The 15866-nt window shown below is 33.9% G+C and overlaps 4 protein-coding genes across 8 annotated transcripts in view; 1 reads left to right on the plus strand and 3 right to left on the minus strand.

The window, feature by feature from the left end:
* Positions 1–1612: 1612 nt before the first annotated feature.
* On the minus strand, positions 1613–3502 carry LOC117233352 (interferon-inducible double-stranded RNA-dependent protein kinase activator A-like). Of its 2 annotated transcripts, none has more exons than XM_033493565.1 (3): positions 3250–3502; positions 2449–2906; positions 1613–2382 (listed from the first exon to the last, which is right to left on the minus strand). In XM_033493565.1, the coding sequence occupies exons 2-3, from the start codon at positions 2791–2793 to the stop codon at positions 1729–1731; spliced, it is 999 nt and encodes a 332-aa protein (XP_033349456.1). In that variant the 5' UTR covers positions 2794–2906; positions 3250–3502; the 3' UTR covers positions 1613–1728. The 2 variants fall into 2 exon arrangements, with proteins under 2 accessions (XP_033349456.1, XP_033349455.1); XM_033493564.1 differs by having other exon boundaries at positions 3038–3502.
* A 514-nt stretch (positions 3503–4016) lies between these two features.
* Positions 4017–5296, plus strand: LOC117233353 (ribosome-recycling factor, mitochondrial). The gene is made up of 2 exons (XM_033493566.1): positions 4017–4827; positions 4900–5296. Exons 1-2 carry the CDS (start codon positions 4262–4264, stop codon positions 5138–5140), a joined length of 807 nt encoding a protein of 268 aa, XP_033349457.1. The 5' UTR covers positions 4017–4261; the 3' UTR covers positions 5141–5296.
* Positions 5186–9613, minus strand: LOC117233253 (uncharacterized protein YER152C-like). The gene is made up of 8 exons (XM_033493380.1): positions 9578–9613; positions 7484–7741; positions 7101–7377; positions 6655–6786; positions 6325–6577; positions 6055–6169; positions 5768–5873; positions 5186–5676 (listed from the first exon to the last, which is right to left on the minus strand). The coding sequence occupies exons 1-8, from the start codon at positions 9611–9613 to the stop codon at positions 5468–5470; spliced, it is 1386 nt and encodes a 461-aa protein (XP_033349271.1). The 3' UTR covers positions 5186–5467.
* Positions 9614–9836: 223 nt separating this feature from the next.
* Positions 9837–15866, minus strand: part of LOC117233351 (epidermal growth factor receptor) — a 170580-nt gene continuing 164550 nt past the window's right edge. For all 4 annotated transcript variants that reach the window (XM_033493563.1, XM_033493562.1, XM_033493560.1 and 1 more), the window contains 8 exons: positions 14843–15519; positions 14422–14551; positions 13862–14160; positions 12919–13220; positions 11565–12770; positions 10983–11388; positions 10676–10855; positions 9837–10557 (listed from right to left, as the gene is read on the minus strand). In XM_033493563.1, the coding sequence (XP_033349454.1) occupies positions 10250–10557; positions 10676–10855; positions 10983–11388; positions 11565–12770; positions 12919–13220; positions 13862–14160; positions 14422–14551; positions 14843–15519 (3508 nt within the window). In that variant the 3' untranslated portion in view covers positions 9837–10249. The remainder of the gene's footprint in view (positions 10558–10675; positions 10856–10982; positions 11389–11564; positions 12771–12918; positions 13221–13861; positions 14161–14421; positions 14552–14842; positions 15520–15866) is intronic.

Raw genomic sequence — 15866 nt, forward strand, 5'->3', positions numbered from 1 at the left:
TCTTTTTCTTAATTAAAAAGAAGAAAAATTAAAGTTTTAAAACTGCTTCAAAGTATTTTTTATTAAATTTTTGTCATTCTTATCATTTATTTTACAGCCTGATTTTATATAAAATTTTATATAAAAGAAATAAAAAAATTTGGATTACAAATTATAAAGATTAAAGATTTGTATAACTTAATTGTAAAATGAACATATTTGTATTCCAATGCGATATGATATATACATACAACATCCTTCAGGCCTTAATGATTTGATCTGTCTTCTGAATTAATTATCGGATAAACGATATTAACATGGAAGGTAAATAGTAATATACAACATTTGATTAATAATTCTCAAAAAATATATAAATTACTTGTTTACATCCATCTTGGTCTTTTCGGAACGAAAGTTTAAGATTCTGCAAAAAAAGAAGAAGAAAATATAATATAACAATGTAACCTGTGATATAATGATTATTGTTCAGGTTTTATACCTTACATCTTGATAGAGGATAGATGTTTATATTTTCATATTTCAAATTCTGCTCATCATATTTAATAATTTTAAATAGAACAATTAATGTTATTCGAATATCCTTTTCATAATATTTAATAATTTCAAATAAGACAAGTATTTGTACATACAAAGTATATACTCTGAGATTATCCATCATTTTTCAGGCAGTTTCCTATAATTTGTCAAAGAAATGTTTTGAATAAAAATTAGTTTTGGGTCTGCTATATACTTGGATATCAAAAATATCCAAGAAAAATTTTTTTCAATAAAGAGGTTTTTTTAAATAGCACCTTATATTTTGGGTTTCACAGACTCTGACGATAAGATAGACAAATTCAATGGCCTATCGCGCTATGATCTTGAGATAACCTTGAATTTTGAAATTTAGATTAAATCAATAGGAATATAATAGTAAGGAAAATTATTTTACTTTGATCAAATTATATATTCAAAATAAGACTAAAACTACCAAACTAATAAATTTATCGAGTAAATCCAACGATATCAATAATACAATTTCATATTACATATTACAATGAACTACAACTGTATATTGCATATAAATTTCTGAATTCGGTCATCTCAAGGTTATTGTATAGTAAGCTATTGAATTCATGTTAATATCAGCTAAAACTCTATAAAATCCAAAATATAAAGTGCCATTTAATAAAGTTAACGTAACCTTGATTTTTTTATTGAAAAGAAACTTTCTAGGACGTTTTTGATATTGAGTATGTAGCAGACTCGAAACTAGCTAAGTTTTGTTGAAAACATTTCTTTAGCAAATTGTCGCAAACTACCTGAAAAATGAAAATTGTATATAATATACTAAATTATTAATTTATGTAACAATTATGTGGTATACTACATAAATATTATATATTTACGTATATATAAAGTGATACACTATTGTATATTATAGAGTATCTCACCCACATATAGCTTATACTATTTTGTAATAGAAGTAAAAATTAGATAAATGTTTCTTACTTGAAATAGGATCTATAATAATAAACCCTCACTTCTCTCTCTCTCTCTCTCTCTCTCTCTCTCCCTCTCTCTCTCTCAGTGAAATTGTTTAATTGATATAATAAGCTTAGCTGATATCTAACTTTAAGATATTACAATATATTAAAAAAAAATTACACGATTATTCTTCCAATATAAACATATTCTTTGACACAAATATTTTGAAATTTATTTATTTTATGTATAGTTATTCTATCCTTATTTTAAAAGAAGTATCAAAGTTTTAATCAATTTTATTATTGTATGCATTTCAGCGCCTGCTTTTGTAGCTCCTACTGCAAATTCAACAATACTAGGAGATGTATCTATTCTCATAGTTACAACAATCTTCTCTGTAATTGAAGGGAATACTGAAGTTGTTATATCTAACCCTATGATTGCCAAGACATCTTGTAATTTGTTTAGCAGATCTTCTACAAGTTCTTCAGAAATATAATTTTCATTTTGTGGAATAATAGATGTTAATTTTTCAGTTAGTTCTTTCTGCATTTCAGTATCAAACAAATTCTTAAACTGTAAATGATACTCTGATATCTTAACACCTAAGTTAATTTTTCTAGATGCGGGTAACCTTGAAAGTGCAGGATATCGAGCTTTAGCAATTTGACTATAATCTTTCCTTTCGTCTAATTCTTTATTAGTTCCGATGTGTAAGCCATTTGTCAATTCATTTATTTTATCTAACATCTTTTTAGCAGCCTCCTGTTTAGCTTGCTTTTTTGTCCTTGCAATACCAATTTCTTTAAAAGTTGTTACTGTACATTGAATACTAAAAATTTTTGCGTGTGGAGGCCCAACCTCATTAATTTGATTATACTTAGGTTCTTGTAAATTGTTTTCAATACATAAATCCTACAATAATATGCACATAAATATTATTGTACCGATACAAAGTAGAGGTAAATAAACATAACTTACTTGTAAAGCACCAACTGCATTAATAAATGGTTCATCTGGTGGAGTTCTTTTTACCTCAGGAATTGTTGGTGGTAAAGGGGTTCTTACAGAAGATTGTGCTGGCGATGCTGGTAATTGTAGATAACCTCTATGTGCTGCAATAGCTTCTAACATTGCCTTTGCAGCTTCATGCTTTGCATCCTTTTTAGAACGTCCAATACCAGTAGCAGTAAGACCTTCACACGTTACCCGATATGTAAAAGTATTTATATGTGTGCCTCCCCCGTCATGTATAAGCTCATAATTAGGCGTTACTAGATTTTTCGCCATTATTTCATGTAAAATAGATACTGGTGTTTTGTCCATTATAGATTGTTGCAAATTTATCTATCCTATTCTTAACAATTTGTATCTATATTATAATTCTCTCCAATCAGTAACATTAATGTATCACTTTTTTATTTACTATATGTTGTTGTCTGTAAAAGAAAGAAAATTACTAAATCTAAACATGCTGTAAAAATTTATATATATCTAGAAAGGGTGAAGTATTTTTCAATAAAAATATATTCAAATTTATAATATAATATATTTAATCAAGAATAATTACCATTTAACGATAAATTGATTACAATAGTAACTCTATGTGTTGTACAAATTCTATTAATCACTTTATACTGTTATACTTTATTCTACTTTATACTTTATTCTATTAATCACTTTATTCTATTATACACTTTATACACAAACTTTTAAACACGAAACGAACTTCACTCTTCCCTATTCCTTTAACAATTATTATTATTATTCTTGAGTACGTACCAGTCAAAGTACAGGAAGTCCCGATTACACGATCATAGATAAACATTCGAGAAAAAGAGGTTCAAATGAAAATCTAATAGACCGGGAAAGTACAGCTTTTATCTTCATGATTTGTTCACAATTGAGTAGTTGAAAATAAAATTTATTTTATAATTAATACAATCACAACATATAAGGTACAAAAAAAAACTAACGAATAACGAATGTACTAGGAAGGACGATTTAGGAGTAAACACAGACATTAGAAATAAGCAAACGGAAGTAAATGTACATAAAAACCGATCATTATGTAAAACGAAATAAAATTTATTTCAATTCACATCAATATATATGAAAAAGTTCATGAAGTTAATATTTACTAACATCTGATAATATTATTTCAAGGATTTTCAATATTAACATAATTGAAAGAAAACTGAACATAATTGAAAATTCTATTTAAAATAGTTTATTGCCAACACAAGTATACATACATTCTAGGAGAGTGTTCTCAAACTAATTAAGGCTTATTGTAATGAAATAATATAAACGAATAATATCCAAATTCTATAAAAATTAAGTGTAATATTCATCGTATTATTGCTACATATCAATACTACGAACATTTGATATTAATATATTTTGCATAAAATTATATAAAATAACATACGCTAAATAAAAATTTGTACTCTTTATAAAATATACTAATATATATACTAATATATATATAAATATACTAATATAATATAATACATATAACATACACTAGAATATTGTTGACGCATTTCAACTATGTATAGTCCTTAATATTTGAATTTAAAGTATCACAGTTTTATAAAAAATTGCCTATTATGTGTATGGTACAGTGTACTGGTTTCTAACCTTACTAAGTCGTATTAGTATTTAATAATAGTTTCAGCATTGACTACAGTGAAATTTTGTTGTCTTGTTAATTATTAATGCAAATTGTTATATGTATATAAGCAGAGAAGAGTGCATGAAAGCATAACGTTAATTAACTATTCAAGCAATAATGAATTTGAGCTTTTTGAGAATTTGCATTATAGAATTGAAAATTATATCAAGACATGCTAGATGTTTACATTACTTGGGAGGTTCCAGAAATGTTTTAATGTCATTTAGATCAACAAATACACGTACTAATTTGTATGATTTTTCACCCAAATTGTATAATATAAATAAGTTTTTTACTGGCAATATATTGTTAAAAAATAAAGACCGACCTAGCAATAAAAAGTCAGTGGTACATGTTAATCTTAATGAAATATCTGATATTGTAAAGGTAGAACGTATGATGTCACAATTTGATGGAGCAATTGAAAAATATAAAGATGAAATGGTAAAAAACTTAGCTGTACGTACAAGAGTAGGTGCTGTTGAAGAGTTGACTATAACATTCGAAGATGAAGAACATAATCTTGAAGAGCTTGTAGATATTAGTCGGAAACCTAATATGATATTGCTCAATGCATCTGCATTTCCACAAATAATCCCAAATATTCTAGAAGTTTTATCAAAATCGAATATGAATTTAAATCCACAACAAGATGGTACAACAATTTATATTCCATTACCTAAGTAAGTTCCGTTAATCTTAAATGCATAATTTGTGTTGTTTTTGTCTAGTATTAATGTTATAAAATTTTATAGAGTCACAAAAGAACATAGGGAAAGTTTGGCAAAAACAGCAAAACAATACTTTGTTAAATGCAAAAATATTATTAGTGATATAAGAAATGAACATATTAGAAACTTGAAAAAAAAAGAAGGTTTACCAAAAGATTTAACATTTAAAGCTGAAAGTTATATAAGTGCTCTACAAAAACAATATGTAGATAAAGCAGAAGAATTGTTGAAAGCAAAACAGAAAGAACTTTTAGGTGAATCATAAAAATTTCAAGTGCATGGTTGTAAACATATGCTATTCATAGTGTAGTAAACATTATTGTCATCTATATTGTTGATGTACTTTATATCATTGCATCATTTTAAATCATGTTTATAACAATTTCTTGAAACTAATATGGAATAACTAAATAAAATTATTGACGATTAAATGGTATTTCTATAAAAAATAAGAAGTTGACATCGCTGTTCTATTTTATAATTCTATTTTTTTACTACATGCAGGACAATATATTTTTTGTAATATTGATTAACCATTAACATAACTGGACTTAGAAAATTGCCATACTATAGTCCATTTATATAGTATAGTTCATTTATAGTTAATATTTTTTCTAACATAGTCTAGAAGAGCTTCGCAAAGTGATTTTGTAGCAGTTTCTAAAACTTCTTTTCTATGAAAACTTATGCTAAGTCGAAGATAATTATGAGATTTCCCTGAATATGAGAATAGTATCCCTGGTATGGCGGATACTTTGTATTTTTTCTGACACCATTGAATAAAATCGGTGGCATTTATTTCTACAAATAAATTATATTTTCATATATTAGAAATTTTCTTCATGATAATAATAATAATCATAATAGAAAATTTTAGATGAAAATATATTACCTAAAGGAAGGTGAATCCATACAAAGTAACCACCTTCTGGTCTTTTATATGAACAGCATCGTGATAAATAGTAGTCCAATACATTACATAATATTGATAGCCGTTCCTATGTAAAATATACTTAGTTATTTTTTAGCTGTGTGTTTTACATACATTTTTAAATATACCTTTCGTTATTATTTATATAAATTTATATCTTAATAAATGTAATTGTGGAAGGATGGATATTTCAATGTTATACAGAAAACAATAATTTTACATATTTCAGTTTAGTTTAGAAAATATACCTTATATATTTGAGTTAATTTATCGAGATAATTATCTTGAAGATTTAGCTGTAGTAAACTTGTAACAACACCGGAAACGTAATGATTAACTGCGCCACCATTGCACAAGATTCCTCTACATAGAATATTTACATATAAGAGTTAAAACAGCAGTACATGCTAAAAAATCTTTAGAAATTTTTTGTGTTTAAATTTCATAATTAATACTTGTTGTGTTTAATACTTGATGAAATGGAAAAAAGTAGAATAAAAAATAAGTGTCATATTTACGAAAGTTTAAAGATTTTAGCAATTCGTGGACTACATTCAATCCATCCAAAGCGAAGTGCGGGAGAAAAAATTTTTGAAAACGATCCATTTGATACAATATTGCCAGCTTCATACTCAGGATCCGTTTGTTTATCATAGGAAAATAATCGATGTGGCGGTAAACCGTCTCCATAATACAGTAAATTATATACATCGTCACAAGCTATTAATATAGAACTTTTTCTTGCTATTTCAACAACACGCTTACAATTTTCTATTAAAAAGAGGAGGATTAAAGCCACATCTGGAATTTTTAATAGATTTTGATAAGACGTATCAATTGTAACTTACCAGGTGGTAAAGTTGATCCAGTCGGATTATGAAAAGTGGGAATCGTGTAAAACATAGCCCAGAATATTTTTTGCTCATTTGTTAAAAAATTACCATTGCATTTTTCTTCCATAATTATTTTTTCAAATTCATCTAAATCTACCATATCGTTCTTCATCGGTATTATATTGGAAATATTTTTTCATTATTTAGCTTTTTATGTTATTACGTAGTTAACAAAAAACAATCGATGACAAATAAAAAAAATATTAAATATGTCTCAATCGATATAATTTTATTCTAATCAAGACATCACATTTGACCAAAGATTTATAGGATGGTACCAGCCTGATTAAATATGCCGATTAGATATGCTAAAATATGATTTTCGCCTTTTAAACATAATTTTACATACAGACATTGATTATTATTCGACCGAGAAGAAAATAAACTCGTTATGATTGTACCTGCGACTATTTTCATTAATGGAAATTGTCCGAAAGCATCTAATGCTGGCATGTAAGTAACTTCTTCTACAAAAATTATCCCGTTTGGTGAAAGAATGGTATTTAATAAACGTTGTAAGCCATGCGAAGCTCCGCATGTTAAAATTAAATTTTCTCGCTTCACAGGATCGCTGTAACGTCTGCTCAAAAATTTCGCCAATTCTTCACGACACTCCCATAAGTCTGCTGTGATGCCATATTGAAACAGATAATACTTTCCTTCTTTCTTTTCTTCTTTCTACAACGAAATATATTTTAACGTATATTAATAATAAAATATTTGTATATTAACAATAAAACGTATTAAAACGTGTAATGTAGTACGTAATGTATTAAGTTTTTACCAAGCGATGATCTGTGACTTTTTTCATAATTTCTACACAGTTTTGGAGTAAGTCAGGACCGGGAACACCGACTGTTAAGTTTGTTGATTCTTCATTGTAGACATTAAATATAGAATCATCGTCGAAAAGATGTCTCTGATAAGGATCACTTATTGTTTCTATGTTGCAAGTTGTGTATTTTCGATAAATAATCCAATGAATTTGATGAAGACTTTTTTTTCGATAAATAAAAGCAATTGCAAATATCGACGATATACACTTCCGTTTATTTATGTCGAATCATAAAAGCGCTTATTACATAGCAGAATCCGTGTTTCCTTGTTGATGGACAAATAAATAATTAATTAAGATAATTAATTTGCTAAACATATAACAATATAAGAACACAAAAGATAAAAATACAGTTACACGTGTCTTATTTGAAAACATTTTCATTGCTTTTTCGAGACAGTATCATTGTCAAACGGGATGAAGAAAGAGAACAAATCGTCGGGTTTCGTAAGAATGATGATGGTTTTTATTACAATAATTTCTTTACGATATATAATGATATTATAAACTTTTATAAGTTCTATGTCCACAACCGAATGGCAAATGCAATTTCTCGCAGCTATTTTATCCCGGTTATCGAACGGTATTGTACAATTTCAAATTCACACTTGTTTTACACGGAATCATAGAGACGGGAACAATATGGGTAGAAGCATATGGAGAAACACGTTTTCTCATTTTTCCTTTTTTTCCGGCGGGAGTATCGAAAATGGACGTGTACACGTTTCTCGAGGTACACGTTGATCTGCTCGGCAACGCAATCATTACACATATAATATATTACAGATGAGAAATCAATAACGTAACCATTAATAACGATTAACGCAATGTACACGATACGTATTGGCTTATCATTCTTAAGGGTAAAGGCATGCATTTTGTGTGTAACGAGGATACAAATTCGTGCAATTGTATTGTTGTGAAAAACATGTCGTATATTAGATTAGACAATTTTTATTTCTGAAACTCGGTCCCATTTCATTACAGAAACTCGTTACAAATTTCATTTTATTACTCGTATCGTCACGAATGAGATCGGGGTCTCGTACACATTCATACACGCTTTTCCTGCTAAACGAACGCATTGCCTCGAATCATTCATTTTCCGATTTTCGAAATTTTGATTTAACACGAATTTCCTGTCAATGAAACGTGTTCATCATTTTTTATTTCTTTTTTTTCTCTCTCGCGTTCCCTGTACATAACATGGCACGTCCTAATCCTATGATTACGCGGCACAGCGTAACCCCGTATAATTCGCATACCGGCGCTGCGCTTTTAGTTATTTCGTCTACGTCCGTTTCTTTTTTCGTCCGTTTTATACTCGAAAAGAAAAACAGATACAGATTACTTAGTTTACTCAAGTACTTTCCGTTTTCTACGTATGTAGAATATCTTACGCGCTAACCACTAATCTATTTACACAGACGCGTTCCTACATAAAAAATCGAGATACTTCCGTGCGCTCTGGCCGAGGCCAATTTCATTGGTCCCATGTACAAAAGGCGATGGCATAAAAAAATATAGGGCATCGTTAAACATTTAAGTAGAGCCGCGAGACAAGAATCCTAGGAAACGGCAAGCGTCTAAATCTTCCTTCGTTGTCTTCTCAAGTGTTTCGTTCGATTTTACCTCAACGAATCCCTGGATTCCGGTCGATCTTCGCTTGCAACTCGGAAACTTATTACCATTTAAGCAGTAAATTAGGACAATTCGTTGTACTGTCGTAGCTTACTGCGATATGTAAGAAGAAGGGAAGCAAAGATAGATCGATAAACGATTGAGATGTTCTTTTTAAGTGTTCTCGAGTAATAACAGAACGTTTTTTATCACAGTCAAGGGGCGAACCGCACAGATGTTCCGCGCCACGAGGCGGTCTGAATATTCGTTACGTGTCTCGAATTTCTGAACGGCCCCGATGTGCATCTTATGATACGTGCTCGATCGCATAAAATAGAGATCCAATTGAATTTACACGCACAATTCCAGTTTTAGGGAATAAAAGACAAGAGTAGCGGGTAATTTTGAAAGATACGTGTCCACCTTCGCGCTTTCATATAATCCTCTGTGCTTCGACATTTTAATATAAAAGTTTCTAACAAACATGCGTAAAACGAGTCAACAAAATAAAAGAACACGATGAACCATCAAAGTGAGCCATCAAAGTGAGCCATCAAAGTTAGCCATCAAAGTGAGCCATCAAAGATAGCGTTAGAAATCGAAGACGGAGATAGGAAAGTAACAATTGTTTATGCCATTTACTGCACGTCGTTTCCCTAAACTTTTAGTAGCCTTGTAGAAATGGTAGACAGTACTTTTTTTTCTCTATTTACAAGCCACCGTGAATGGCACATTAAGATTAACTTTGCACTACTTGTTTATCGTACACGCGCTCAACAACGATTTTACAGTTTATAAGGCGCGAGACATATATTTTATTCGTTCGCGACAGTCAACTCGTTAAGAAGGAAAATTAGCACAGTTTCACACGTTTTACGTCTAATCACAATCAAACACGGCACTTTCCAGCGAAGTGTCTTTTCTAAGTACACTGTGTAGTTTCCTCGAATACGAGGAGCCGGGCTCGTCCGCCATTCTATGTTCATGCTATCACCCGTTGCGTTTGAGATCAACGGACGATCGAATGACACCGGCTTTCCGATTCTAACTTGGAACCTTAACGGAACAGTCCTTATTCGATGTAAGTTTTAGGAATCAAACGGTCGTCTCGTTCTTCCTAAGGGGTTTTAGCGGCTGCAATTCCCGTTCCAGGCGATCGAAATCGTTGTAGTATTCGTGGTCAGATTCTTCTTCCGAACTCCTTTGTCTCACTTGAGAACCAAATGTTCCGTTCGTTAGAACCTTTTCCAGATCAGGCGTCGGAATACCTAAAGTTTGCGGGGTTAATGGTCCTTCGTCTTGGGACATTATATACTCGGGATTATCTAACGACGTTTTCCCTTGAATAGTTAGAAATTCAGGATACTTTCGGTAACCGTTGTTGACTCGCTTTGGTTCCATTTCTAGAAACGATAATGTAACTTGAGAATTGTTTCGCGGATATATATGAACGTATTATAATTGTTTGGGAAGAATAAGTGTTTTTATTTAAGTGATTTAGAGAAAGTGTTTCGTGCTTACCCGTAGGTTTGGAGTCACCTATGAGATCCATGTATTGCGTTGTATTTGTTGGCAATTGCGGCGATGGCATCAAATAATCATCTTCGTCTAATGGCAAGTCGAGCTTGAGATTACCTACTTGAGCCTGCTGATGCGCAGAATTTATTTCGCCGTCGAAACAGTCGTCTGTCACATCGCAATCTAAGTAAACAAAGATGAAATTAATCTTTGACATCGATTCATTTAAATTTCTTTTTATTTTACAAAATATTAGTTCTACCATATTGTAAAATTCCATTTATTTAAACTCGTCGAGTAATCAACTCACCTCTCACAACGATCATCTTCAACGGGTCCGAGCAATATCTCGAACTAGTAGTGTCCGTGCCCACGATGTGTCCGCAATGACCATTCGCAGGCGCGTAATGCCCGTGTTGACCGGAGTTTCCTGGTTCGTGCGATATATTTCCGTTTCTGTGATTAGCGCCATACCTTAACAACTCTCTGTCTAAGTTTTGTTGGTTCTGAGGCGTGGGTGAATCGGTGGCTAGGGGTTTTCCATTGGGCCAGCAAGCTTTCATGGGTGTATTTGGCGGAGAGCCGGAAGTACTGGATGCTGAAAGTCCTGGTGGGATGGGAGCCCTTGATTTCGGTTGTAGATACTCATCAGCGTCTACCAAGGCTTCAGGACCGTCCATGGCTGATGCAAGATTTCGTATCATCTCCTTTTCGTCCTAACAACAAAATCTCAATTATTTACCGCCCTTGTTACGACGAACAATAATTAGTTAGAAATAAGCGTCCATTTGGAAATTTTTGTAGTAAAGAGAAGTGTTCTGGAATGACATCGACTCTTTCTGTATTATATACAAAGAATGAAGTAAAAAAACATTAAGTGGACTTTACCAACCTGCAGTGTATACGAAGGTAGCCTCATGTATTTGTCGCCCTTGATAGCAAGATATCGGCCAGGATCTCTAGACATCTTCGCAAAGTCTTCCGCCAGTTCTTTGAAGCTAGGCCTTGACTCAGCGTCTAACATCCAACATTTAATCATAATCATATACACGTCGATCGTACATATGGCCGGTTGAGGTAACCTTTCGCCTTTTTCCAATAATTCTGGCACGTTTCGGGCAGGCACATTCTCATAGGGTCTCCCGCCATAGGTAAGAACCTCCCAAATGGTCACGCCGAAAGCCCAAACATCCGATTTATGAGTGAAAACTCGATGTTGAATGCATTCCAAGGCCAGCCACTTGATCGGCATCTTTCCACCGGCAGCTTTATATTGTTCTTCGTTGATGTCCAATAGCTTGGCTAATCCGAAATCGGTAATCTTGACACAGTTAGGCGTTTGCACAAGAACGTTGCGAGCCGCAAGGTCTCGATGAACCAATCTTCTTTCTTCCAAATAAGCCATCCCTCTGGCAATCTGGGTGCACCAATTTAGCAACGCTTTCGAGCCAATTTTGTCCTTAAATCTGCGCACGAAATCGAGCAAACAGCCTAAAGGCATCAATTGGGTCACTAGCATCATTTGCGACGTCATGCAAACAGCTAGCAACTGAAGTAGATTCGGATGCTCCACGCTAGCCATGATGTAAGCCTCGTCGAGGAATTCCTTCGAGGTATTCGCTCCTGTACCATTACCTTGCAAGACTTTTATAGCCACTGGAATCTTCACGTTCTCCCCTTCTGGCACCCAAACTCCTTTATAAACGTTACCGAAAGCACCGTAACCTAGAATTCCACCTTTTCTCATCTCTTCTTCTTTGATGATACGTAATTTCGCTAGATTTGGTTTCACGCCAGTTGGACGAAGAGGTTCGTTGTCGTCCAAGCCGGTCAGAGCCATTGTCATTTTCACAGTGTTTTCTTTGGCTTTTGCTCGTACACGCCAGAAGTACATGATTATGGCCGCTATTATGAGGAACACTAGAGCGAATATCGCAACGCCTGCTAGGATAGCTGGTTGAAGTTCGTTTTCTACTAAACCCACAGTTTCCAGTGAACAGTACGGTTCACTGTCTGGATTGAAGATCTTGTGCGGATATTCGGGAGTACAGGTTTCCGTGCAGTTGAAAGACGTGGTGTTTCCGTCTGTATCTCCGTCCTGGAACGAGAAAGTAGACTTCGATGATACATTCGAAGACCAGTTTACATTTGATAGAATTTTCGTAAATCCAAGTCTTCTTTTTCATTGGATTAAAAATTTATACTCTGTAAAATTTGCGTTTACTGAAAATCAGTATGTCACTTACAATGTAGATCTTGTAGTTTCGACATTTGTAACATTGATTTGGGCCCGGTCCAAAACATCCTCGACATTCGCTGTAGCATGGTATACAAAGTTGAGTATCGGCATCCGTGAAATGATCCGCGGGACACTCGTCTTCGCACTGTTCACCCCTCTTATACTTTGTACATTCTTGGCACACGTGCTCGTGGAAACCGTATCCCGTGCACTTCTTGCAGCGAGAGTGACATTTGCGACAAACAGCCTTGCCTGCAAGTGGTTTCAGCGGTCCTTGCTCTTGAGGACTCACCCACTCGTAGTAATACCCTTTAACAGAACAATTTTTGTTAAGTTACTGAATCTTATAACATTTTTGCACGTAAAAATGTTCTCTAGTCATATGTATTTAAAATTAAATAATTATGTAGCAAAGGGGGTTTCAATTTCAATTTTGTCGAATTTCGATGTTGGTAAGTCGTAGAGGACAAGTAGACGATCGTCTTACGGTTCGTACAAACCGCATATTACCCAGCCTTACATATAACATATACGAAGTCCAACAAACTTGGTACCGAGAAAAGACATTTTCACAGGATTACCCACTTTTATTATTTAACATTTCAAATTGAAAGTCATAAGTACATTTATAAGATTTTTCATCGTACTCAGTTATAAGACGCATTTTAAAAAGTTACAAGAAAACTGCGAATGAAAAAGTTAGAAACGACAAATTGAACTTATTAAAATCGTAAAATATTAAATTCGTTCTTAAGCTATTGCTAGAACTGAGTTCGTATGAATTTTATTTATTTGAACAAAATTTTTGTTCCGTCAATGAAATGTCGATTACGCGAACATTTTTATTTAAATCGCTTAAAGGTGAAATTATAATTTTAAGTATAAGGAATTTGGTGAACTGAGATTCCAGTTCGCTCTTATGGAAACGAAATAAATGGAAGATCACCTACCGTCAGGACAGGGTTCCTTTTTCTGCAGACAATTGCCGTTTATGATCGCCTTATCGCAGCTGTGGCATCCATTAGGGCCTATGTTGTTTTCAGGGCCGTCGCAACCACCCACACAGTTTTCGTGACAACTTTTGCACAGACCGTTGTCATAATACTTCGAGGATGGGCACTCTGGCACGCAGTACGGTCCATCTCGGGCGTGTTTGCATTTCTTACAGTGCTCGGCATTCGGTCCTGTGCAAGAGCCATCGCACTCCTCGTGACACACCTTGCAGGTCTTCTCATCCGCTCGATAAATTCTAGATAATGGTATGAATTTCTTTGAATTATTTGTCCCTTGGGCAGCCAAATAAGGGAAAACAAAGTAATATACATGGAAAGAGAGCGAAAGCGTGCGCACGTGAAGCAGAAAGTTAAAGCCTTCTCAGGTATTTGCAGTTTACCTTCGATCCACAATCTGAGGTAGGCAAATTTGATATACAGAAATGTGTTATTTACAGTACGATACAATTGATATGAATTTATAAAGTATTTTTGAATATGTTCGAGATTAATCTTACCCTGGCGCGGTGCAGTCTTGAATGCAATCGTTTCCTAGAATGAAGTTCTTACAGGATAAACACTGTGCCGGACCGGGCCCCCAACAACCTTCGTCGGAACATTGCTCGTCGCATATTAGTCCATCTTTTACTGTAATCGTACAAGGTATTTGTATATAATATATATTTATATTATAAATTCGTATAATATCGGTATTGTTTCATCTTGGGAATTATCAGAAGCTGAGTAAGCATTGCTAGAATAAGTCGTGCGAAGGTTTACGTAATGGAAAGTATATGAATATATAAATAAAATATTTCCAATATTACGCAAATTACTACGCAATACGATAATTTTTGAAATTTAAACGCTCCAAGTATAAACTATATTCTACTACTCATTTGATGGATTAGAAAGCAATAAGTAGTAAGTAACACTCACTGCATTCGCTTTCGTTCCGATTGTTCGATAACAGGCTCTCATGCTCCGATGATTTTTTGATTCTAGTCCAATTGATACTTTGCGCGTAACACAGATTCTTGTTTTCCAATATCGCTATCGATCCGGAATAGATCTTCTTGAGAGAGCTGAGTCCGAACGAGACCAATGACGTTTTCACCACGTACAGTGATGCAAAGTATTCCGTCAAGGTTCTTCCACCTATCACCTCCAGATTCCGGAAGTACGATAAATTCTCGAAATCCTTGTGGTCCCCTTGGATATTTAAAAACCCTGTGATCTCCTTCAACGTGCTGAACACTTCCAACTTGTCCGGGTGCATTTTCTCGTAACGCTTGCCGAAACTGAAATTCGAATACACGTGTTGGAATCCTTGAAAGCTTTGGTCCAGAATCGTGATCGATCCTTCGATGATGGTGCAGTCCTTGAAACTGTCGATATTCCCGGAATGTACTTTCTCCACGCCTTTGCAGGTTTTTGGGCAAGGTCCATCGCAGGGAACGCATTCTCCGTTCAACGCCTTCTTCTTCGGCGGACAAGATCTTACGCAAGCTCCGTTGTCTTTCAGAAGGTGTTCTGGACACCTTCTCACGCAGGTTGCACCATACGCGTACTTCCCGTCAGGATTAGCCTCCCACGAGTACGTCGTAGGATTGTACCTGAAACGATCGTTGTAATCCTTACTCGGTGCGGCCAAAGTCATAAAACTTGGGAGTTTCCAACTTTTTAGCGAGTGTTCCTTATACGATACCGTACCGGGAAATCGATATTGGCAAGCGGGAAAGATTTATCGATGATAAGGATACTGTTGTAAAACGCGTTACCGGGTTCGAAACGCGTGGTAAATCCAAGAAACGCGTGGACATCAACGCGGGTTGATAGACCATTCTTGCGTTTATAGTTTCCGACTATTCGCTCGGATGTAGAGGCCACGAAATATCATATCATTGTTACAGGACATTATGGGGGGATTGTTGGGAAGATTCTTTACGCAAAGATATTGTTT

The sequence above is a fragment of the Bombus vosnesenskii genome, unplaced genomic scaffold (genome assembly GCF_011952255.1).
Source record: "Bombus vosnesenskii isolate JDL3184/JDL3185 unplaced genomic scaffold, Bvos_JDL3184-5_v1.1 scf7180000013295, whole genome shotgun sequence".
Lineage (NCBI taxonomy): Eukaryota > Metazoa > Arthropoda > Insecta > Hymenoptera > Apidae > Bombus > Bombus vosnesenskii.